This window comes from Acomys minous (assembly GCF_964271855.1).
Source record: "Acomys minous genome assembly, chromosome: 11".
Taxonomy (NCBI): domain Eukaryota; kingdom Metazoa; phylum Chordata; class Mammalia; order Rodentia; family Muridae; genus Acomys; species Acomys minous.
Window position 1 is genome coordinate 106,627,222 of NC_140492.1, and position 23,844 is coordinate 106,651,065.

General features: G+C 42.9%; 1 protein-coding gene across 4 annotated transcripts in view; it reads left to right on the forward strand.

Moving 5' to 3' along the window:
- Nucleotides 1-23,844, forward strand: part of ELOVL7 (ELOVL fatty acid elongase 7) — a 70,470-nt gene that overhangs the window by 27,667 nt on the left and 18,959 nt on the right. For 3 of the 4 annotated variants that reach the window (XM_084802582.1, XM_084802581.1, XM_084802584.1), the window contains exon 2: nucleotides 15,779-15,911. In XM_084802582.1, the coding sequence (XP_084658708.1) occupies nucleotides 15,848-15,911 (64 nt within the window). In that variant the 5' untranslated portion in view covers nucleotides 15,779-15,847. Of the gene's footprint in view, nucleotides 1-2,581; nucleotides 2,736-15,778; nucleotides 15,912-23,844 lie in introns of all 4 variants that reach the window. The other variant, XM_084802583.1, reaches the window with a different exon arrangement.

The following is a 23,844-nucleotide window of genomic DNA, read 5'->3' on the forward strand; positions in this document are numbered from 1 at the left end:
TATATTTCTAGGAATAGAACTGCTGGGTTTATGATAATCCCACGTTTAACTTTCTGAGGAACTGTTAGTTATTTTCCATAGTGGCTACGTTATTTTACACCGTCAACATTATGAAAATTCCTCTTTCTCTGTCTTCTTGCCAATCCTTGCTACTGTCAGTTGGCTTTTTTTGTTTGTTTGTTTTTTTAGTTTTATCTTGTTTTTAACGAGCCATCCCAGTGGGTGTGAGTTGTTCGGCTTACTTGTGAATCTCCATCCCAAGGCCTGCCTTGCTGTTGATAGATGTTGCCTGATTGACTGAGCCTGTTTTGCCATGTTTCTCTTACCACCCTCTGGAAGGTGCTATGCACTGGCAGGATGAAAGGAATGCAGATGGGCATAGACTGACACCTGCTGAGTCCAGAACATTTGCTGTGCAGTTTAGTAGCTATGTGATCTGGAGAAAGTGTCTTGACTTCTCTAAGGTTCAGTGTCTTTATACCCAAAGCTAAGATACCTCTTTTACATGGTTGCTGTGAAGAGTTGGTGAACCAGGATGAACAGATGTGTGAGCAGCCTGACGCAAGCCTCCATTAAATGGGTGCTGTGGTCCTCTTGGTTGAGTTGAGTAGGTGGCAACTTCCTCTGTGTCCTTCCCTCGGGACACAGCGAGTGGCTGATTTCAGGAGACGGGTCTGCTTTCTCTGCCTGTCCTTGGCACCCTTCTTGTGGACAACTCCACCAAATCTCTTCACAGGATCTGTCAACACCTCTTCACTCTGAGACTCCAGGAAGGTTCCTGAGAACATCAATGGCTTTCTCTGAAGTCTTAACGGACCCATTTCATGTGTCCAACTGCTTTAGTGACTCATAGTTAAAGGACTTTCTTTGCAGAACTAACCATTTCTAAGACTCCTGTCAATACAGTTTTTGTTTTTGTTTTGTTTTGTTTTAGCTTTAAAAGTCAGGTGAGCACTGATTGTTTGGAATGAAAAAGGACATCTTGACCGTATGAGGGGCCTCGCTTGGCTGGGGTGTTTTCTGTTGCCTCCATGCCTTTGAACCTCTTGGAACATTTATGAAAGCAGAGGAACGGCTTTTATCTGAGGCCACCATGGCAGTGTTCCCACTGCAGGAAGCGCTTGCTTGTCTTACAAATCCCACACGGTGGCTGCAGGGAAGCCTCATGGCTTCATTCGACTTGTTTGTACATTTCTGCAGTTTCATGATCACATCAGTGCTACTGCCTGAGAGTCCAGTGTCTCAGAGGACACTGTGAAGTTCCCATAGAGACTTTCATTTCTCAGGGGTCATCTGTCTGTCCAGTCCCAGTGGACTCTTCCTTTCTGTATAAATCCTTTTTACAATTTATTTTTATGTTATGTCGCATTGGTGTTGTGCCTGCATGTGTGTCTGCCAGGTCTTCTGGAACTGGAATTACAGACAGCTGTAAGCGGACATGTGGGTGCCACAGCTCAAGTATCTAAACACCCCACGGCTTGATGTTGACGTGAGATGTACAAGCACACGCCACATAAGCTTGTAGAATATTGTTCCTACATTTACTATGGGGGAAATCACAAATTCTATACTTTAATTACAAATTAGGAAAAAAATAAATATCTCCTGTGTTAGGAAAATGTAAAAGAGAAAGGGAAGTTCACTGATAGGACAATATTTTTATATAATTGATAATCGAGATAATGAACTACTAGAAGGTTCCAGGCAACGGAAGATTAGACGTTCTGTCCTCCGTCTTTGTTGGTATGCTAGCAGACACTTGGGGGTTTGCCAAGTGATAAACACCTTTACTGTTAGCTACTCTGTCAAGATGCTCTTAGGCCTGGACTTTGTGATTTGATCAATGCCAGTCTTTCCGTGGCGTATAGTTCACTTCAAATATCCACACTCGGCCTGGATCTGTGTTTACGATGTGAGTTACTGATGAGCAGCACACAGAGTGAGAGAACATTCTGGGTGCGTTTTGATTGATTTGGCAATGTGGACTCTTTCTGTTTACTCTCCAGAAGCAAAACCACAAGAAACGTTCAGGGAAGTTCAACTAGCAGGAGCAAAGAGCATGCTGCTGCTCATCCATCAGCGAAGGGGTAGCATCTCAGCATCTTCCTATGTTTTTAGGAAGTAATCCTCAAAGTTGGAACCACACTGGAACGTGCTACCCAAAGGATGCCACAGTGGACTTTTTTTAGGTTCTAGATTCACACTCTGATCTTTGCCCTTGCTACACACACACACACACACACACACACACACACACACACACACACACACGTATACAAGCTGAACTGTGTCTTCCTTCCAGCTGTGAGGACTTTGCTAAATAATGACTCTTAAGAATTAAATACAAATAATCTTATTCCCAAAGTTTTAGGAGAAAAAAAATGAGATGACTAACATTAATGAAAATACATTCTTCACATTTTTAGAGAATCAAATCTCATTAAAGAAAATCTCTTGAGGAGATCAAGTGCAGCTTAGTAAAGGGCAAGACCACAAATAAATGTGATTAATCAACATAATGTTGAAAAGTTGACCTTGCTGTGTGTTATTTACAAGCAAACATGCCTTGTTTCAACTTCAGACTTCAATTTGACGTGGGGAAAATCAGGCCTTCATGCTAGCAAAGGCAGCAAAGTGGTTGTCAACTGTGGTGTTTTGACTTAATGATTGATGAGTAGTGTGGACATTTATTCCTTGGCCCACCTTCCTCAGCTCAGCACAGTACACACACTCAGGTAAGATATCTTTTCCACATTTCCTGTAAAGCATACAACATTTTAGAAGAGATAATATAATATGACCGCCAGTAAAGTACCCTTAATGATACTCTTATCTCAATAAGAGGTTCATGAAGATGTGACACAAAGTAGTGTGTGTGTGTGTGTGTGTGTGTGTGTGTGTGTGTGTACGCACATGCATGCATTATGTGCAGGTACTGGCCAGAGGTTGATGCTCAATTTCCTCCTTACTTGTATCTTCCTGTTCCCCCCTCCCTCCCTCTTTTGCCTTATTCCTCTCCCCTAGACCTCTGATAGAAGGGGACCTCCTCCCCCACCATATGACCACAGCCTATCAGGTCTCATCCTGGTAGCCTGCTTCCCCTTCCTCCAACTGCCACCAGGAGTCCCCACCAAGGGGAAGTGATCAAATCAGGGGCACCAGAGTTCATGTCAGAGGCAGTCCCTGCTCTCCCCACAACCATGGAGAATGAGATGTCCATTGGCTAGATCTGAACAGGGGGTCTAGATTCACTGCATGCATTGTCCTTAGTTGGAACAGCAGTGTGTGCAGGCCCTCTGGGGCCAGATCTGCCAGCCTTGATGGTCTTCTTGTGGGGCTCCTGCACCCTCTGGGTCCTTCTATTCCCCTATTTTTTTTTGTTTTGTTTTTTTGAGGCAAGATTTCTCTATGCAGTCTTGGCTGATCAGTACTCCCTTTGTAGACCAGGCTGGCCTCGAGCTCATAGAAATCCACTTGCCTCTGCCTCCCAGAGTGCTGGGATTACAAGTACGGGCCACCACTCCAGGCTCTTCTCACCCCATTCTTCCATACCACTCTCACATGGAGTCCAGCAGTGAGTCCCAGCATCTGTCATGACCCCTTGCTGAGTGGAGATTCTCAGAGGACATCCATGTTGGGCTAATATCCACTTATAAGTGAGTAAATACCATGAATATATTTTTGGTTCTGGGTTATGTCACTCAGGATGATCATTTCTAGTTCCACTCATTTGCCTGCAAATTTCAAGATTTCCTTGATTTTAATAGCTGATGAGTAGCATTCCATAGTGTAAATGTACCACAGTTTGTTTATCTATTCTTTGATTTAGGGACATTTGGTTGCTCCCAGATTTTGGCTATGAACATAGTTGAGCAAATGTCCGTGTTGTGTGATGGAGCACCTTTCTGGTATACGCTCAAGAGTAGTATAACTGGGTCTTGAGGTAGCACTATTTCAAATTTTCTGAGAAAGCCCCAGATTGATTTCTAAAGTGGCTGTACAAGTTTGTACTCAACAAGAGCAATGGAGAAGTGTTCCCCTTTCTCCACATACCCACCAACATGTGCTGTCACTTGAGTTTTTGATCTTAGCCATTCTGATGGGTGTAAGATGGAATCTCAGAGTCATTTTGATTTGCATTTCCCTGATGACTAAGGACGTAGACCATTTCTTTAAGTGGTTCTCAGCCATTTGATATAAACCTCTGTTGAAAGTTCTCTGTTTAGCTTTGAGCCCCATTTCTTAATTGGGTTCTTTGGTTTGGTGGTGTTTAATTTCTTGAGTTTTTTATATATTTTGGATATTAGCCCTTTGTTGAATTTAAGGTTGGCGAAGATCTTCTCCCAGTCAGTAGGCTGTTGTTTTGTTCTGTTGACTGTGTCATTTGACTTATAGAAGCTTTTCAGTTCCATGAGGTCCCATTTATTAATTGTTGATCTTAGAGCCTGAACTGTTGGTGTTCTGTTCAGGAAGTTGTCTCCTGTGCCAGTGAGTTCAAGGATTTTCCTCACTTTTTCTTCTAACAGCTTTAGTGCCTCTGGTTTTATGTTGAGGTCTTTAATCCACTTGGACTTGAGCTTTGTGCAGGCTGATAAATATGGATCCACTTGCATTTTTCTAGTTAGACCAGCACCATTTGTTGAATATGCTATAAGACTTGTATGAAAAAAAAAAACTTCAAGACTCTGAAGAGGGAAATTGAAGAAGATACCAGACGATGGAAAACTCTCCCATGTTCATGGATCAGGAGAATCAACATAGTAAAAATGACCATCTTACCAAAAGCTAATTACAGATTCAATGCAATCCCTATCAAAATACCTACACAATTCTTTACATACCTTGAAAGATCAATTATCAACTTCATCTGGGAAAAGGAAAAACCCAGAATAGCTAAGATATGATAACAGATCTTTGGAAGAATCTCCATCTCTGATCTCAAGTTGTCCTCAGTCATTTTCCACCTTGTGTTTGAGACAGAGTCTCTCACTGAACCCGGAGGCTCACCAGTTCAGCTACACTGCCTGTCCTGGGAGCTCCAGAGAGCCTCCTGTCTCTGTCTGCCCAGTGATAGGGTTATAGGCATGTGCCACCATCACTAGCTTGAGGTCCTCATCCTTATATAGTAAAATTACCAACTGAGCCATCCCCTCTTTCCTGAAATCAAAATACTTAGCAATTAGTGTGGCACGGATGCCTGTGTGGCCATATCAGATGCTAGCCCAGAAAAAGTGACCCCACCATTCCAGTGCATGAGAACGGCATGTCAATCTGGCCATATAAATGTGCTGTAGGATTACAGACTCTGTGTAATTGCATATTAGACTCAGCTGAATATTTGCATTGATGTAATAGGTTAACTTGTCACTTACTTTGCACAGAAAACATTTTCTGATGTCCTGAGTTCCACTCAAAGGCCCCTTAAGACATATAGATAAGCGATAGATAGACACCAAGCAGTGGGCTGTAAAACCTGTGTGAAAAGTCTTTAATAAATGGAGGAACTCGTCATCATTATGTTGAGAAACCTCCTTCAGCATGAGATTGCATTGTCAGGGTCTTTACCTATCAGTGGAAAACAAAGGTATGTGTCAAGTGTTGAGAAAAAATCCAGATGGTATTACCCATGGAATTACCCCAGGCTAGACCAACCTACTCCTGAAGTCCCTCCCATATTGACCTTTATAAGAAATGCTTTATTTCATTTTCCTAAATCCTCCAAATATTCACTTAAATATCTATTTGTGTTTAGTGTCATCTTTAAAAAAAAAAAAACTGTAGTAATACTCCCCAAACAACTCTAAACTGAAATCATAGTGTAGAATCCCTCCAAGTGTGGGGTAAATGCAGCCCAGTAAATATATCTTTTCTCAAGAATCTTCGGAAAGGATATTGAACATTAGGTAGACTAAAATCTTGGGGTGTAAGATATCCCCATGAAGATTATCTGGAGGCTCTAAGAAAGGTGGTCTCTCTTTCATTCTTTCGTTTCTTCCTATTTATTTTATTTCATGGGCATAACTGCGTTGCCTGCATGTATGCCTGTGCATACCTGGTGCCCAAGGAGCTCTGAAGAAGGCACAGGAACACCTGGAAATAGAGTCAGAAGTGGTTGTGAACCACCCTGTGGTTCCTGGGAATTGAACCAGGGTCCTCTGTGCTCTTAACCACTGAGCCATTGCTCTAGCCCTTGGCCTCCTGTTTTGCTGAAGGTCTGTTTCCGTAAACCAGAACCTCTAGCTAAACGCACTTGCCTACATTAAGGGCTAGGTAAGTTAATGTTCGGATCTTGTCTAGAAAATGAAATGCCTGTCATACTTTGAATTTCTAAAGAACTGAAGCATGAATTCATTTTAGAATCCCGGATAATGATAGGTTGCGGACTGGTACTGAAATTAAACCTTGTCTTGGTTCATAATGAGCACTTGTAGCCAGAGGCACTCACTTGAGAGTCCAACTTTACCTGTTTTCCTATTTTGCTTTTACCACCAATAAAAGCAGAGCATTCATCATCGGGACACACACATACCAGTGCTACTTAATTGCTCCTGGTCTGTCCAGGGTATCCAGGATGATTTTACTCTTGAAATAAACATTTTACTTTACCACCTTCCATCCCCTTCTCCCTACAAATGTCTTGAGAAGTACAATATAAAATGGGGAAGACACCGGAGGTCAACTGAGATAAGTGTTGGGTGCATATCCTTCAGAATTGCACTGATATCATCTCAAGACTCAAGGGCCCTGCAGTCCAAACATTCCTTCAAGGTAACAGCTATCTCCCAGTAAGCACAGCAGATTGCTCTTAGGTCTCCCTGCTTTCCCCACGGATGCCAACAATTCCTTGTCATTACTGAGTCGTATCCTTTGATTGGATCCACTGCTGTTTGTCCATTTGTCCATTGAGGACATTTGGGTGGTTTCTAGTTTGGGGTCCTTGTGAATAAAACCCCTCTAAGAAGTAATACTCGAGCCTTTATGTATGGATATAAGTATTCATTTCTCTTCAGCTAATATCCAGGAATAAGATTATTAGGCAATATGTCCAGTGTAAGAGTTTTTTTTGATCATGTCTAACTAACTCCAGGGTAATTGATATCTTTTGTTTTTATGAGAAAAGATCGCCATTCTTCTGTCTACTGCTCCTGAATTCTCTACCACCACACCTGGACTGATAATTGATATCCTAATAATATTGAGTCTCCCAATCCATGAAGATGGTATACTTTTCTGCTTGTTTAATGCTCTGACTTTTTTCAGAGGTGCACACTTTTCTCTATCACTAACTTTCTCGGTGTATAAAGTCTAATTTTTATTATGCCTTTAAACATAGCTTCCTTTCCCTTTGTTGAATCCTGCACTTTGGAAAGACCTCTTCCTATCTGATGTTCTTGCCCTCTTCAGAGCCTTTTGAGGTTATTTTTAACATTTCTTCGCCTTTCATTTGGCCACTTCACTGCCCTCTACACCAGGGATCACTCTTTAGCCACAAACAATCTGTTTCTAATTTCTTTTTAATGCAATAGTGATGCTTTGTTCCTTAAATTGTTATATTAGTTCTGTTCTCCCTTACATTTTATTCTTTAAATATTCTTTAAAACTTCATTTTATGAAGACATGTTTTTCACTCCAAGTAATTACAGAGAGGAATTTCGTTATATTACATTTTCACCTTAGATTGGGTGTTCTCTCTCTCTCTCTCTCTCTCTCTCTCTCTGTGTGTGTGTGTGTGTCTGTCTGTCTGTCTGTCTGTCTGTCTGTCTTATGTATGTATGTATTTTATGTAGCATATCAGGCAGGCCTGAAACTTACCATGTAGCCCAGACTCTAAATATCCTCCTGCCTCAGATTTCCAAGTGCTGGGATTCGAGCGCCATGCCACTATACCTGGCCTTGGCTGGTTCTTTATTTGTTTAGTGTCCTTGCTTACCTCCTTCCCACCCCCCACCCCACCCCTGCCCCCTGCTCCCTGCAAGTCTATTTGTAAAATTCTCCATTCTTTTCATCTTGTGAGTGTCTGGATAGCTCCACTCAGACTATCTACTTGCTGTACAGATGTTACGTTGTTTCCTTCCCACGAACCCCCCCTCCCTTAGCTGCAGTTTAAGGCCTGAGAATCTAAGCTTATACTTAATTTCTCCTGTTGCAGGAAAACCTGATGCATTTTAAGTTGCAAATCACTCTCTTCCTTCAATTAATGATTAAATAATTTTCTTTCCAGTGTCTGGGCAACTTAAACCGTAATGTAATAATTGGGTTCTCATTTATCTGGTTGGAGAGCTGGGTTGGTGCGTTTATGGCAGAAGGAGACCACTGGGTGGGAAAATAGGCCTAATGAAGTCCGTGTGGTGACCTGACTAAAGGTGGTTTGGAAGTCGAAAGGAAAGGATCCCGCCAAGGCAAGGTGCACTGGAACTAGCTTTTCCTTGTTTGGTTGCTTCTATGAAATTCCATGTTTTTTGTTTGTTTGGTTGGTTGGTTTTGGTTTTGGTTTTGTCATCATTTAGCTTTTTCATCAGTGTTTGGAACCACTCTTAGATGCTCTTCTACAGCTTTCGGTGGCTGCTTCCTTGTCTTTGTCCCTGGCTTCTCTTCCTGTTTCTTAACCATGGGTGTTTCCTAAGGTGCTGTCCTTTGCCTGGTCCCCTCCTATGGTATTTCTCAAGAGATTTGCGCTGCTCCCATGCTAATCATCACCTCTTGCCAGAACTAAGCACTGCTTTAGCCCTTCGTTCTGATACTGGGTTTTTCTGTAAATCCAATGAACACAGGCACTTGGTCTATTCGTTTGGTAGGGCGGCTATAACGGAGTTCCATTAACGGGGTGGCTTACACCACAGAGATGTATTGTCTCGTAGTTCTGAAGATTAGAAGTCAGAGATCAAAGGGCACAGTGTTCCCTCTGGAGGCTGTCAGGTGGGGAATTGTTCCAGCTCTTTCCTTGCTTCGGAGATGGCCACTTTGTGTTCATATTCCATTCACCCTGTGTGCTTGTCCATGTGTGGATTTCTCCCCTATACCAACCCCTATGCCAGCCATGTTAGATTAGGAGCCAGTCTAATAGCTTGCTTGCTTGCTTGCTTGATTTACTTATTTATGTATGTATTTACTTATTGGGGTGGGGTGTGTATGAACCACACAGCACAGAGGACATTATAAGAATTGTTTTTTCTCTCTTCATCATGTAGGTCTTGGACATTGAACGTCATTAGGCTGGGCAGCAACTGTCTTTAATTGCTGCCCACGACATCGTCTTTAACTTCATTATATCTATAAAGACCCTCTGTTCTAATGATGTCACATTCTTGAGTACCAGTAACTAGGATCTAACATGTTAATTTTAAGGGAGCACAACTTAATACACTTAGTTACTCACTCATACCACAAATATTTTCTGCTGCATATGAGGTTTCAATTTATGCACTGGGAATACAAAGATCCTGAGGCATAGGCTCTTGCCCTTGATGCGTGGAACATATAAGCGTTAACAAAGAAGAATTTGCAGCAGTGTGAAGTATGTGCTGTCTTGGATGAGGATTACTCTTACAAGGATGCTTAGTGGGAAACCTATCCTTGTCTGGCTGGCTCAGGGATGCATCTCAGAGGTAGAAGGGCGTCTGTAAGGCATCTTTCCCAATAGGATCCAGCCCTGCAGAATTGTTCACCCTTCTTCTAAGGCACACCCTCACTTTCCCAGCCCAGGATCCTACCACCCAGGCAGTCAATCACTCCAAATCTGCCACTGATGGACAGATTCCCAACTTGAAAAACCTGTAATGACTCCTCATTGTCAAACAGAACTAAGGCTAATAAAATTCTTCAGCCCAGTTGCCTTTGCTTCCTCCACAGCTCAGTAAGACAGGAGCGTAGCATCCCTGTCTTGGATTTTCTGTCTTCACTCCTTAACCTCGTGTATTACCAAGACATGAACAGCTATTCAATATACAAACACACTCAGGCTTTTTAATAATATTATAATGGTCAGAATTTTTTTTGGTCTTTCACTGTATCATTAACACTAAATAGAACTTGGCATATAACAGATACTTAAAAATGCTGGTTAAGTAAGTGGCTCCCCACGCCTCGGAGGTCTGTCTGCTTGCAGAGTCTTCCCCTCTCTCCCAGGTGTGAACACTTTTTGTTTACCTATTGAGTTCTCGCCTCTAACACGTCTTCCTTCTGGGTCAGGTGTGTCTGACAGGTGTGACAAATGTGACACGCCCACAAGGAGTGTTCTGTTCTATATGAACTCTTTGCGTGGCATTTCTTTGCGTCATAGGAATCTAAGTAAATGTCTTTCCCTAGGAGATTGAAAGTTGTTTAACTGTAGGAACCATATTTTAAGAATAAGATTGTGTTCTGCACAGCACTTTTTTTTTTTACATAAAAATGGATGTTCAGAGATTATTCTGTTTGAAGGTGAAATAAATGAGAGAAAAGTTTTGCATTCATCAGAAAACACCTGAAGTGAGCACTCTTTTACCTTGTCTTATTTTTTCCTGCGGCCACAGGATTTACGAATTCATCTCATAGTTATTTACTGAGCACTGGGTTAATTCCAGACACCTCACTGGGTTGTAAATAAGATTTAAATAATCTTTGCAGTGATTATAAATTCTTCTGATAACTGAGTCCAGTTGGTCCCAGGGGGACATAGTTTTTAGGAAGCTTTTTAATTCTCAAACATCACTCACCCAATGTCTAGAAAACCTTTGCCTGTTGATGCTGCTTGCAGAAAAGGGACTCTACCACCTTGGGTTACTCTGTGGTACCTAGTGCTGAGGTTGCACCTGCTGGTGATTTGAGCCGGCCCTAGTTTGCCTCATCTCTCCTAAGTTATAGAAAGCTAACTAGGAACCAGAAACAAAGGCTTCTACTTGCCCACTTATATGGTAGGTCCTTCTGTTATCATGAGTGCCCAGACACAGTTGAACAACACATTATTTAGTAGTCTGTTAAAGCGTTCGCAGAAATTCTATTTCCTAGTGGCATCTAGGTTTCCTCTATGTTTAACAAGCTGTTAGCATACTGAGGCTAAGGGAACATTGGAACCAAAGTGTCTGCCTCATTTCTCGGGCTCAAGTCCTGATTGGGCTGTAGATCTTAAGCTGGGCAGAACTGTGATCTGAATTAGCCTGGCAAGTCATGTACGTGTGTTGGGTTATCTATCCTAGAGGATAAGACTCTTAGTACATCTCCAAGTAAGAAGGCAGGAGACAGCACAGAATGGACTCCAGGTGGAAGGCTGAGAGTGGTATGGAAGAACGGGGGAATGGAAGGACCCGGAGGTTTCAGGAGTCCACAAAGGAGACATCAAGGCTGGCTGATCTGGACCCAGGGGGCCCTACACAAACTGTTGCACCAACCAAGGACCATACATGCTGTGAACTTAGACCCCCTCTCAGATCTAGCCAATGGACAGCTCATGCTTCATGGCTGTGGGGAGAGCAGGGACTGCCTCTGACATGATCTCTGATAACTCAGATTTGATCACTTCCCTGTAGCAGGGAAGCCTGGTGGCACTCAGAGGTAGGGGAAGAAGGTTATCAGGATGAGACCTGATAGGCTGTGGTCATATGGTGGGGGAGGAGGTCCCCTTCTGTCAGAGGTCTAAAGGAGGGGAATAGAGTGGAAGAGGGAGAGAGGGTGGGAATAGGAAGATACAAGCCAGGGTATAACACTCAGCATGTAATCTGAATAAATTTTAATAAATTAAAATTAAAAACTCAAAAGGGAATGAAAGAAAAGAATAAGGAATAGAAATTATATTTGTTTTGAATCCCAATTGGTATGGAAACTCCCTCCAACTCTCCCTTTTGAAAGGCAGGCTCGAGATGCTCATACCACGTTAATAGGTGTCCTGTGTCATTGCTATTTGGGGTAGGAAACACACATTGTGTTCATGTAGCTAGATTCCAGACAGAGCACCTTCAGTTCCTGCTACTCATAAAATGGCAGTTACAAGTGTTATACCACCCGGGGTTTGTAGATTTATAGTGTGGCATCTGTTCCAAAGAGAATGTTCACAGATAATTATAAACAAGACAACATAAAAGTCTCTGGCAAGTCTAATAAGGTGCTACAGAGTTTGTTTAACTTATTTGCATATTTTACTTACTAACTGATTTATCAGGCTTTGTTTAAAACAAAATCAAAATCGTTTAGTCAGGAGTATACCCCAGGCAAGAAGAGTAGCAAGTGCTTGGGTGGGCTCAGGCTTGGTTCACATCTAAACATGCTGTGCCTGGGCAATCCTCCAAGCTACAGTTATGTCCTACGTTCTTTCTTTAAGAAAGCTCCCCACTATGCTGGTGGGCTGACCGCTCTTCCATATTTCAGAACCCTACTTCTTGCTTGAGGCTGTGTGTGTGTGTGTGTGTGTGTGTGTGTGTGCACACGTGTGCATATGTGTGTTTGTGTGTGTATCTATGTGTGTGTTTGTGTCTGTGTATATGTGTGTTTGTGTGTGTACCTATGTGTGTGTTTGTGTGTGTGTGTTTGTGTATGTATATATGTGTGTTTGTGTTTATGATATGTTTGTGTGTATGTGTTTGTGTGTGTGTATATGTGTGTGTTTGTATACCTAAGTGTGTATTTGTATATGTTTTTTGTGTGTGGTGTGTTTGTGTGTATGTGTGTGTGCATATGTGTGTGTTTATCTCTTTGTATGTGCATATGTCTGTTTGTGTATGTCTGTGTGTGTATTTGTGTGTGTGTGCATGTGTTTGTGTTGACATAGACTCTCCATAAGCAGCACAGACTTGCCTTGAAGTTGTAGCCTCTCTTACCCTCCCAGGTTCTAGGATTACATGCATGCATCACTGCACCTGGTCCAGTCCTTGGCTACATGCTAACCTGTGAGACTTTTATGGAATGGGTCATTTAAGAGCCTTCTTGGAGAACATCAGAAGGCTTTTAAACTAGTGCTAGTTGGGTGTGGTTCACACTTATAATCCCAGCGGGAGGGAGCGTGCATGAGGCTGGAGGAACACGAGCTGAGAGTCATCTACATAGGGAGACCTTGTAAAAGGAAGGAAGAAAAAGACAGAGGCAGGGAGAGTCCATCTTACTGTTCTCCTGCAAGGTGCGTGGGAAAGGCTACAGCTGAGTTTCCCATTGACAGCAGCAGATCAGCTCTTGTCCAGCTCACAAGATCTGCCCTGTGTTCCGATGTCATATCCCCTCATGGGTTAAATTATTTACACTTGACTGCTGCTTCTTATAGCAGATAATCTTCCTTGATCTAATGGCATCTTTATTTAGCAAATAGAAGGCTAGGTGTTTAATTTTTATTAATTCATTAATTTATTCACTTTACATCCTAGGTGTAGCTCCCTCCTTCCTCTCCTCCCAGTTCTACCTTTCCTCCTTTTTCCCCCATCCTCCCTCCCCTGTTCCTCAGAAAAGGACAGCACCCCCCCCCCACCCGCTACTAACCCACCCCAGCTCATCAAATTGCATCGGGACTGAGCTTCTCCTCTTCCCCCGTGGCCTGCCAAAGCAGTCCCACCAGGGAGAAGTGATTGAAAAGCAGGCAACAGAATCCATATTATTGATATTTGACTCTGTTGTGTTTCTGTCCACTTGCCTGAACAGCAACACTTACAGTGTACTTCTCTGCCGTGTCCTAAGAGCTGAGGTATAGGCATGCTTTTTCTGTCACAGGTACCTGAGGACCTCACATTTTACCACTAAAGTAAGGAGCCAGTTTCCTTCTACCATGGATGTGGGTGCTGACTCAGGCGCTGCCCACAGATCCTCCGTCGCACACAAATCCCTTTGAGTCATCAGTCTAATCTCGCCCAGGATCAGTGACGCCTCCTACTGCTCTCATAAAGTCCCACAGTTTTGTTACGTTGTGTTTCTGTCTTCACTTGCCTCACAGGAGTTCTCAGCTCCATTTTGACTTCCTTTGGGGCTATTCGTTGTTCAGGAACAGGCTGTTTTCTTTCTACATCTTTGTGTAGCTCTTCTGGTTGCCCTTCCTTTGTTGATTTCTAGGTTCATAGCATTGTGGTTGGGGAAGAGACTTGATAGGCTTTCAGTCTTCTTTGTTTTCTTACACTCACACTGTGACTGCCCTGGAGGATGTTCCGTGTGTGCGGGCAACAATGTGCTGTTGGTTACCAGGCCTTTGTTTCATCTTCATTTTTTAATCCAGGTGATTGATGTGTTATTGAAAAGGGCACTCTGGAATCCTCTGCTGTTTTTGTATTGCAGTCTATCTTTCCCTTGAAATCTGGTGAAGTTTGCTTTGTGTATTTAGACGTGTATTTATTTGCATGTATATTTATTCTGCCTCTCTCTCTCCCTCTCCCCCTCCTAGCCTCCCTCTTGTGTCTGCTGTGTGATCACCCACCTCTAGAACATTTCCAATCTTCCTACATGATGGTTTTGGTTCACTATGCCACTAATTTATGACAACCGAACATCTGTAGGTTGTATCTGGATCTTAAAGGATGGGAAGATGTACCTCTCAGAATCACCGACATACACTTTTAAATTCTCAAACTCGTTTGATGTATTTCTAGGTGTCCCATTGAGTTGTCTCTGTTGGTCCTTACTGCCTGAGTTACTGAGGATGTGTAGTGCCTTGTAACACGTAGCAGGGCTGGTTCTCATCACCCGCCATGTTCCTCGGAAGACTTCTCTTTCCCATAATTCCTGTCATTGTTTACAGCTGTGGACAAACTAAAGCAGCCCAATTCACCTGGGCAAAACCAACCAACCAACCAACCAACCAACCAACCAACTAACCAACAACAACAAAAAATGTTTACATAAGATAACTGAGTTTTTAAAGAAACCAAAACTTCCACTACCTCCCAATAACTTTAAAAAAAATAGTAGATGGCATTTTATTGATTAAAAACATTCTGTGGGACTGCTGGGAGAGCATTAAAATGTAAAAACGAAGCAGACTGGAGAATGGCTCAGTGGTTGAGACTGTATTGCTTTTTGCAGAAGCCTGAGTTTGGTTCCCAGCCCCCATGTCAAGTAGCTGTAACTCCAGCCGCAAGAGATTTGACACCTCTGGTGGCTTCCCCTGGCACTCTACATATATATCATGTGCACACGCACACGTGCGTGCACACACAGATACGCACGCACACATACACACTACATATAATTAAAAATAACAAAATTGGGCCAGACATGGTGGCACAGGCCTTTAATCCCAGCCTCGGGAGGCAGAGGCAGGCAGTTCACTGTGAGTTCAAGGCCAGCCTGGTCTACAAAGTGAGTCTAGGACAGCCAGTGCTACAGAGAAACCCTGTCATGAAAAACTGAAAAAAAAAACACCCCAAATCAATATTTTCAAAAGCTCCCACAAAGAAGACTTTATTGGGTCTGAAGGTGGCCTCAAGACCTGGGTCAGCACATGTGTCTGAAAGCCTTGGTGTCTTCTCAGCACATGTGTCTGAAAGCCTTGGTGTCTTCTCTACCTCTGGACTTTTACTGCAGCCTTGCCACAGCGATACAGCCTGCTCCTGACCTGCATTCTGCCCATGAGAGGGAGATGCTCCTATATGAATTCTTCCTTTTGTATCGCATATATACAATGTCAGCCTTCTCTAGTGAGGTTGTCAGTATCTCTAGAAGAATGGGGGGAAACTGGGAAAAAAAATCTCAAGTGTATGTGACTGCATCAGCACTTCCTGTGGCCTGCTAATGCACTTTCCCTTCAGCAAGACTTCGTTGCCCTGCCAATTCCTATTAAAATTTTAGCATTTTAAATATTGTATTACTAAAAGCTTGTTTTTATTTGCATTTGCAGATCAGAAGCTCGTTTCTGCACCGTTATACTGAAGAAACCCATTAAAAGAGCCAGTGGATCTCGTAGAAAATGGCATTCACTGACCTTACATCGAGGACTGTGCGTTTTTATGATAATTGGATCAAAGATGCTGGTAAGTAATGAGATTTCCTAATTGAAGTTCATCTTTCCTTTTTATATCAAATTCCCTCATTAATAGGATTTATTTAGAACAAAATAAGAGAGGCAGCAGCTTCACACTCCTTTATTACCAGTTAACCAAGAAGCCAGGGTTTTCACGACAGCTACATTTACGTGTATGCCCGTGACGGTGTTTATAATAGTGTAAACACTGAATAGGCACAGGAAGGAATTGGGTCCTGTGTGATGACACATCTCAACCCAGTGGTCCTTAAAAATGGTTTCGGAGGGTTTGTGCCCTACCGCTCTAGACAGCAATCTCTGTCTCTGCCCACGCAAGGTCTGTCCGTGCTGGTTCTAGAATGAAGGAACTGCCTCTGCCCGTGAGAGGTGATGCAGAAAGAGCAGGGAGAAATAAAAATGTTTTGGAACAAGCAATGTGACCGAAGCTTAAAGCATGCAGACGGGAAGACATATATGTGTGTTTCTTCTGTGGAAAATTGAGCTGCTTGTCGGTGGAGAATGATGGTTTGGATGGGTCTGCTGCTGGAGACTGAGGCCAGGGTCATGCATTGGTCCCTGCTAAGTGTGGGCTCTACAGTAGAGCTACACCTGGTCTTATGAGTAACTTTTATTTACTTGTCTGTCACTGAGTTTTTAAACCCCAGTCAGTATTGCTTTTGAAACCATTAACGTCTTAAAAATAAAACAAAGATAGAAAAAAAAAAACAGTGAAGGAATCATACTGCCTTAAAACTTAAATAGACCCGAGATACCATCCAACCTAATGTCTCATTTTAGACCTGAAGAAATTAAAACCCAGAGATGTGACCTTCCCAGGGTTAATAAAGCTGAAGAAAAAGTTGATAAAGGAAAAGGGGGGAAAAACAACCCTGGAGCCGACATTTTCTAATGATGATTAGTGTGCTAGCGTCTCATTATTTTGTAATGATTAAGATACACATAGTCACCAGCAAAACCGCTTTGGAGTGACTCGCTCATTGACCAGAAACCACAGGTTCATCATATCACACCTAGCCCACGCGAGGCCACATCCTGTTTTACAGTGATTTCAGGCAGCATTTTTCTCCCCAGGCTGCTAAAGGGCCATGTGACTTCTCTAAAGTTTTCCCAATAGTTTTTGACCTTCACGAATGCCAAGGACAAATAAGCTTTGCTCTGCCTTTTTTTTCCCTGAAAGTTTCAACTTAGTTGGTTCAGAAAATGATGTACCAGTTTCTTTACAGGTTACCTTTCTCTGATGGTTTATAGTGACTGTTACAAATTTGATACTTCATGTAAATGTTAATCTTCCAGTTGTATTTCAAAAGGGAGGTCTACACTGCTTACTCGGGTCTCACTCTTTGAACTTGGAACCCAAGTAGATTAAGGAATGATTAAGACAAGTTATTGTGTGTAAATATGCGCCACAGTGACGGTGTGGAAATCAGAAGACAAACTGGGGAATTGGTCCTCTCCATACACTTTTATGTGGGTTCCAGGGATGGGACACAGGTCACTAGGTTTGCACAAGCAAGCACCTTTGCCTACTGAACCAACTCACCAGCCCTGGGAACCGTTCTAGAATAGAGTTATTTGAAAAAGCAGACCTGTGCAATCCACATCTTATTATCAGGCCACTCAGATAATCCTTAATTCAAGAGCCAAATAGAGTCAGATGCTGGCAACTAGTCAACAAAATATTCTAACGACTGAGAATGCCGCTTCCACCTTTAGCAGCTCTTTACCTCTTGTTTGAAGTACTTCCCGTCAAAAAGCTAAGTAATACTGGATCAAAGAAGAGGGTAGCAAAGGATCGCAGGTGATTAAAACTAAGGACTGAGGAGAATCGAGAAACGCTACGCAAACGGCGCAGGCAAGGAGAGAGGAGAGAGGCACAGGGAAGATAGGCCCTTCTGGGTCTAACGCTCTTTTGCTGCCTTAGGAGAGGAAAGGCGGAACGGGAGGAGCTGTGTTCAGGACCCCCACTATCCTAGGCTAACTAGGTGACCTTGAGCAAACCATGTTTCTTTGAGAGTAAAACAAGACAGAGACTAGCACCTCTCAGCTAGGATGTGTGGAAGGGCTCCGTTACGGGGGAAGTGTCTTGACACAAATAGACCCAGAGACTGTTACAAATTATTGTTGGACACTTCTAATGTAACACATCAGTTGAGTGTCTGTTTTTTTTTTTTTCTTCACATTTTTGTTTTCTTATCAAAGTCTAGCAGAGTTAAAAGGGATTTGTACTGAGATTTTCAGCTTTGGAAAATCGCTGTCAGGCACATCAAGAGCGTTTCCCCTTGCATTTACTGTGGTATTGATCTTGGAGAGGCATTGGTTTTGCATTTTGAGCCCTGGGAAAGGCTGAATGCATGATCGATAGCCAAGAATGTCAAGTGTACTCTTAGCTTTGGCACTAATCCTGCGCGGCCTCGGGAAAACTTACCGTTACTAGTTTTCAGATTGCTGGAGAAGTGGTGGCCATGCGTAGTTTTTTTTCATGTGGAAAATTCCATGGCCATGAATGTTTAGATGGCTTAGTAGGTAAGATAGAAGAGAGTTGATTACAATCCTTTGATTATGGAATGTTAGATTTTAGTTTATTTTATTCTCTTTTCTTTTTTTACATATACATTTACATTATTACACATATATATAACAAACTACATACAGCAGGAAGAACAGCGAAACAATAGGAATCATATAAGTGTTACATTTATAGTGTTTTGGCTATTTTTTAAAAAAATTTGGCAACTTTCAAGAAAACATCTTTCCTATCTTGGTTCGTCTAAAATTCTGACTGTAAATCAATATCTACCATATCTCTTCTCTATCAACTTAAAACAGCTATCTAGACCTAAAAACATCTTAACCCCTAAACAACTAAACTTAATTGTAAAACTAAACTATCTGGTCTTCAACCCCATCAGAGACTTGAGAAGGAATAAAATTAATTACCTGAGTAAGAATGTTAGATTTTAAAATCATACTATAGCAGCACTTTGAGCTAAGGAGAAATGCAATGAAAGAAGATGCTTAGTCATTCAAAAGCATCCCTTTGTGCATTTGGATCCTAGAGCTCACTTTCTGGTGGTGTGAGCTTGCTTTGCTCAAGATCGAGGATGAGTTTGTTTGCTCTCTCTGTGAATTCTTGGTGTATCAGAAACCACACGGGGAACACGTTTCCCTTCCCTTCCAGCTTCTTCCTTCTGTCGGGACTTGGAATTGTAAAGTGCTTACTCTTTGATGTAGCACATCCTGCTTAAGAACATTGTCCTAGCATGGCCTTGGTGGCACATGCCTTTAATCCCAGCACTCGGGAGGCAGGGGCAGGTGGATCGCTGTGAGTTCAAGGCCAGTCTGGTCTAGAAAGCAAGTCCAGGACAGCCAAGGCTACACAGAGAACCCCTATCTCAAACAACAACAACAACAACAACAACAACAAAAGAACATCGCCTTATAATGTTGATGGAAAAGCTCCTTAATCATCTATATATCCAGCATTATCCAGCATTGTACTTTCCCTGTACCCCATTTCTCTCTGGGGAACTCTCAGAAAAGAATTATTGTGATACTGGTAGATCAGCACCTAGGTGGTCTCTGGGGTGTAGCCGAGCACCCAGCCTGCTTTCCCACCCTCTGCTTTCATCTTGGCCCACCTCAGGATGCTTAAGACAGCTCTGAGGACAACGTCATGCTACACAAGACTATCGCTCCCTCCTTAGCCTTTGTCCCTGAGGAAAACAGGGACCACTTAACCCTGACTGCATTCCCACACGGAGTGAGTCAGAATTAACCTTCAGTGTTATTGTGCCCTCTCTACAGTCTTCATGTCAAGTCAACCCCATGGGGAGTGGACTGACGCCCTCCTCAGGAAGGCAGAGTGCTGCCGAGAGGAGCGGCAGACAAGGACACTGGTCAGAGCCCTGAGCATCATGCCAAGGCTTTGAGTGTTACCTAATCAGTTAGGGAGAGCTCATTTAAGCAAGAGAATAATCTGAACAGATCCCTGCCTTTATCAGAACATGAATTTGGCAGTGGTATGGATGAGAAAGGGCACTTTGGACTGAGAGACAAGACAAGATTGTCACAGAGCCTACTGAGGGACATTGCAGCCCTGCATATGGCTCAAGGGAACTTGATCGCACACCAGAATCCTGATCTCTCAATTCGGACAGCTCATCACGTGTTCTCCTGATAATTAGCGATAGTAAGCATTTGTTCCTCTTCCTGTTGGCCACGTGTGTCTCTTCTTTTGAGAAATTAAGTTCTTTGCCATTTTTTTTTTTTATGGCTGATGATTACAAGCTTGTATGCCTGGTACCTATCCCTTAGGATTCTGATTCAGTTGGATCCAGGTAGTGCGTGTGTGTGTGTGTGTGTGTGTGTGTGTGTGTGTGTGTGTGTGTGTGTGTTGTGTTCTGATTACAGGTTTGAGATCCACTGCAATGACAATAGTGAGCTCCTCACCCAGTCCTCTGTGAGATACTTGTTTTATGCTCAATTCGTAGATGAGAAAACCAAGCACAGTGAGGTTAAGTCAGCCACATAAGACTGCATAAAAGGCCAGGGAAGGAGAGATGGGGTCAAAACACTGACTGTCTGGCTCTAGACTTTTTTTCTAAGACGAGGTTTCTCTGTGTAGCCTTGACTATCCTGGACTCCCTTTGTACACCAGGCTGGCCTCAAACTCACAGTGATCCACCTGCCTCTGCATCTTGAGTGCTGGGATTAAAGGTATGCGTCACCATGCCCAGCCTGGTATTTAAGAAGGCAGCGAGGAGATAGCTCAGTGAGTAAGTGGTGTGCTGTGAAACCAGGAGGACCTGAGCTCAGTCTATGTACCCATGTCAGAGGCCTGGGGCTATTCCACGCCTAGAACTCCAGCTGTGGGAAGCTGTGGTGCTTACTGGCCAGCCAGCCTAGCCAAGGCAAAACAAGTCACCACCACTCTGATGAATAATGTCAAGGATGACCTCTGACTTCCTCACATGCACACACAAATATGTCCCTTTCTTTGTACACACAAACATACATCACATTTTTTGTTATTTTATTATCTTTTTAAAAAAAATAATATAGAATGAAATAAACATCTTTTCCCAAAGTAACTTTTTTATTTGCAGAACTTGGAAAGTCGTATACTCAGGATTTTAAGAAGAGGTGTGTGCTAAAAAAAAAAAAAAATTAAATTGCAGGAAGAAATTATTTATTTGGAAATGATTTTCTTGGTCTTCCTGAGCTAGCCTTGCATGCTTTTCTTGGCTTGTTTTCTTTCTGTTGCTAACAGAGGAGGAAGAGAAGAGTGACGTCATTTGATTTTGTTTCTGCTGCCCAGTCAGGGAAGGAATAAAACAAAAGACACCTCTGATTGAGAAGTGCCTTCACTCACACTTAAGACATTTCAGTCTTAAACCGTATTTGGGGGTGCCTAAGGACAGAAACATTTGCAATTTCCTGTGAAGAAGAAACCAGAAATCTCCCATATTGTAGCCAAGCTCAGTTAGAGATGCCTGCAGCCTTCTTGGGCTCTTCCTTAGATACTGACTTCATTAGTCTTTATTTTATTAGGAATAAAACCGAGACACATTAATAAAGCAATAAAAAGCTAGACGTTGGCTTTATGACACTCACGTGTTAAGGTTTCTATCGACCAGCAGGGGAAGGAATTCATTTAAGACTAATCGGTTCTTGGTCTGTGCCTTGAGTCCCAGTCCTGCGACTAAGCTGTATCTACTGATGTTCCCTTATGATGTTCCAGTCCACACCATGATTGCCAATGATGACCAGAAATCCCGTCATAGGAAACTCATCATTGTTACAAGGATAGAGAAGAACTAACTGAAACACACAAGACTAGTTAACATGTACCTGGATAACCGATTCTAGAACCTTCCTAGGTTTAAAAATGACAAGTCTTGAGACTAGAGTAAGAGAAAGTAAGAGAAAAATACTTTCAAATGTTAGAACTTTGTATTTATAAACAAAAAATATTTATTTATTTATTTATTGTGTGTAGGAGAACCGAAGTTATAGGCAGTTGTGAGCTGTATAGGCAGTTGTGAGCTGTTTCCGTGGGAGCTGGGAATTGAACACGGGTCCTCTGGGAGAGCAGCCGGTGCTCTTAATCCCTGAGGCATCATCTCTCCCCATCTTAGAGCTTTGTGTTTTAAGTGCTGGCCAGCAAACTTTTGTTGACGTTCTCTTTTGCGCATGGCCTTTTACTAAGGTTGTTCTGGCTGAAAACACTGTTGTCTTCTCTGGTAGATGTAGCCGTGCTTTCCTGGCCACGTGTATTTCTCTCTCTGCCCCGTTTGATGCTGAGTGCCCTTCCTGAGTGTCTCTCTCTCTTCCTTGCCCTCGGGACATCTTACTTTGGTGGTTGTTCTTCCTGTTTTACTGTGCACTCCTCCTCAGCCTTCATCGCAGTTTTTCTCTTCCACCTGTCCTGACCTCGAAGTCCTCGGGACCTCCCTCCTCAGCGCTCACACTCCTCACTCTGCCTGTCTCTCCACGGCTTTCATAGTCACCATTTCTGGGGTGACAACCCTCAAAACCTCCATCTTTGGCTCGGGTCTCACTCCTAATCCCAGACGCACACATCTGGCTAACCTGTGAAAGTCTCTGTGTGGCGTGTCCAGGCACTGAAATGAGGACGACGTAAAGCCTAAGTTGTCTCTCCTTGACCAGCTGGCTCCTCAGTCTACATGCCAGTATCCTCTCGTCCCTTTGGGGGAGTCTTTGTACCTACTGAAAAGCTGTATAAAGTTCCAGCTGTATAGCTAGGTGGCCTTAGACAGACATAAGCACAACCTCAACTCCTGGTCATCTGGCGTCGGTGTCTGTTCACTCCGTGGCTTGCTTTGCTTGTTTGAGACAATGCCGTTGAGTGAAGGAATTTGGAGTGAGAGGGTTTGCTGGTACCTGGCTTTCTGGTTAGCAGTTCAGATGGACAGGGATGCGCGCTGCGCGCCTTCCACTAGTGATGAAGGCGATGCTTTGCGATAAGCTGAGTCAGATGCCCCTGCAGGCTGCCCACAGTTATTTTCCTCCATACCAATCTGGCTTCATGAGGTCACTTGGCCAAATTATACCCCCAAGCGCTTGAAATTATAGAATGAATCACAGTTCATTTTTAATTGCAATTTTTAAATGCCACGATCCTGCTAGCCCGAAGCCAGAAAGAACGGGATGAACTTATGTTTATGTGGTTGTAAGGCCATTATGTGTTTTGTTTGGCTCGAAATATCAGACTTGCTGGCTCACACTTTGGACACTTAGGATCCACACTTTGGACAGTTTGATATTGATGTGTTCCCTTTCAGCTCTATGGTTCTATGATACTGTATCTGAGCAAGTACACCAGTTTTCTAACGAAAGGAAGAAAATGAATTAGCAGCCAGTACAAATACATTTTTTAAATATGAAAGAGTATGTCAGAAGCACTTGGGAGACAGAGGCAGGAGGACCTCTGGGAGTTCGAGGCCAGCCTGGTCTACAAAAAGGAGTACAGGGCAGCCAAGATAATACAGAGATACCCTGTCTCAAAAACCTTAAAAAAAAAAAAAAAAGAAAAAGAAAAAGAATATGTCAGAATGGAAAAAATATTTTTGAGATGGGATCTCATTCATCCCAGGTTGTCCTCGAACTCCTGATCTCTTGATTCCCCTGTCCCAAGTGCTGTCATTTCACCAGTGCACCACCATGCCTAGGTAGGATGGAAATTTCCTGAATGTTGACAGTGGTCATGGATGGTGAAGCATCACTAGCTGCCCTTTCCTCCAGATCTGCTTATACACCCCGCTTCTTAGATCCCGGGAGGATTATGTTTCTGAGGCCAGGGTGACAGTGCTGTGGGGGCGTTGAAGAAGGGCTCTCCAGGGTTGCTGTTGTCTTGCTTTGTGTCACAATGTGGCAGAAAAATAGAAGAGCTTCCGAGGGTC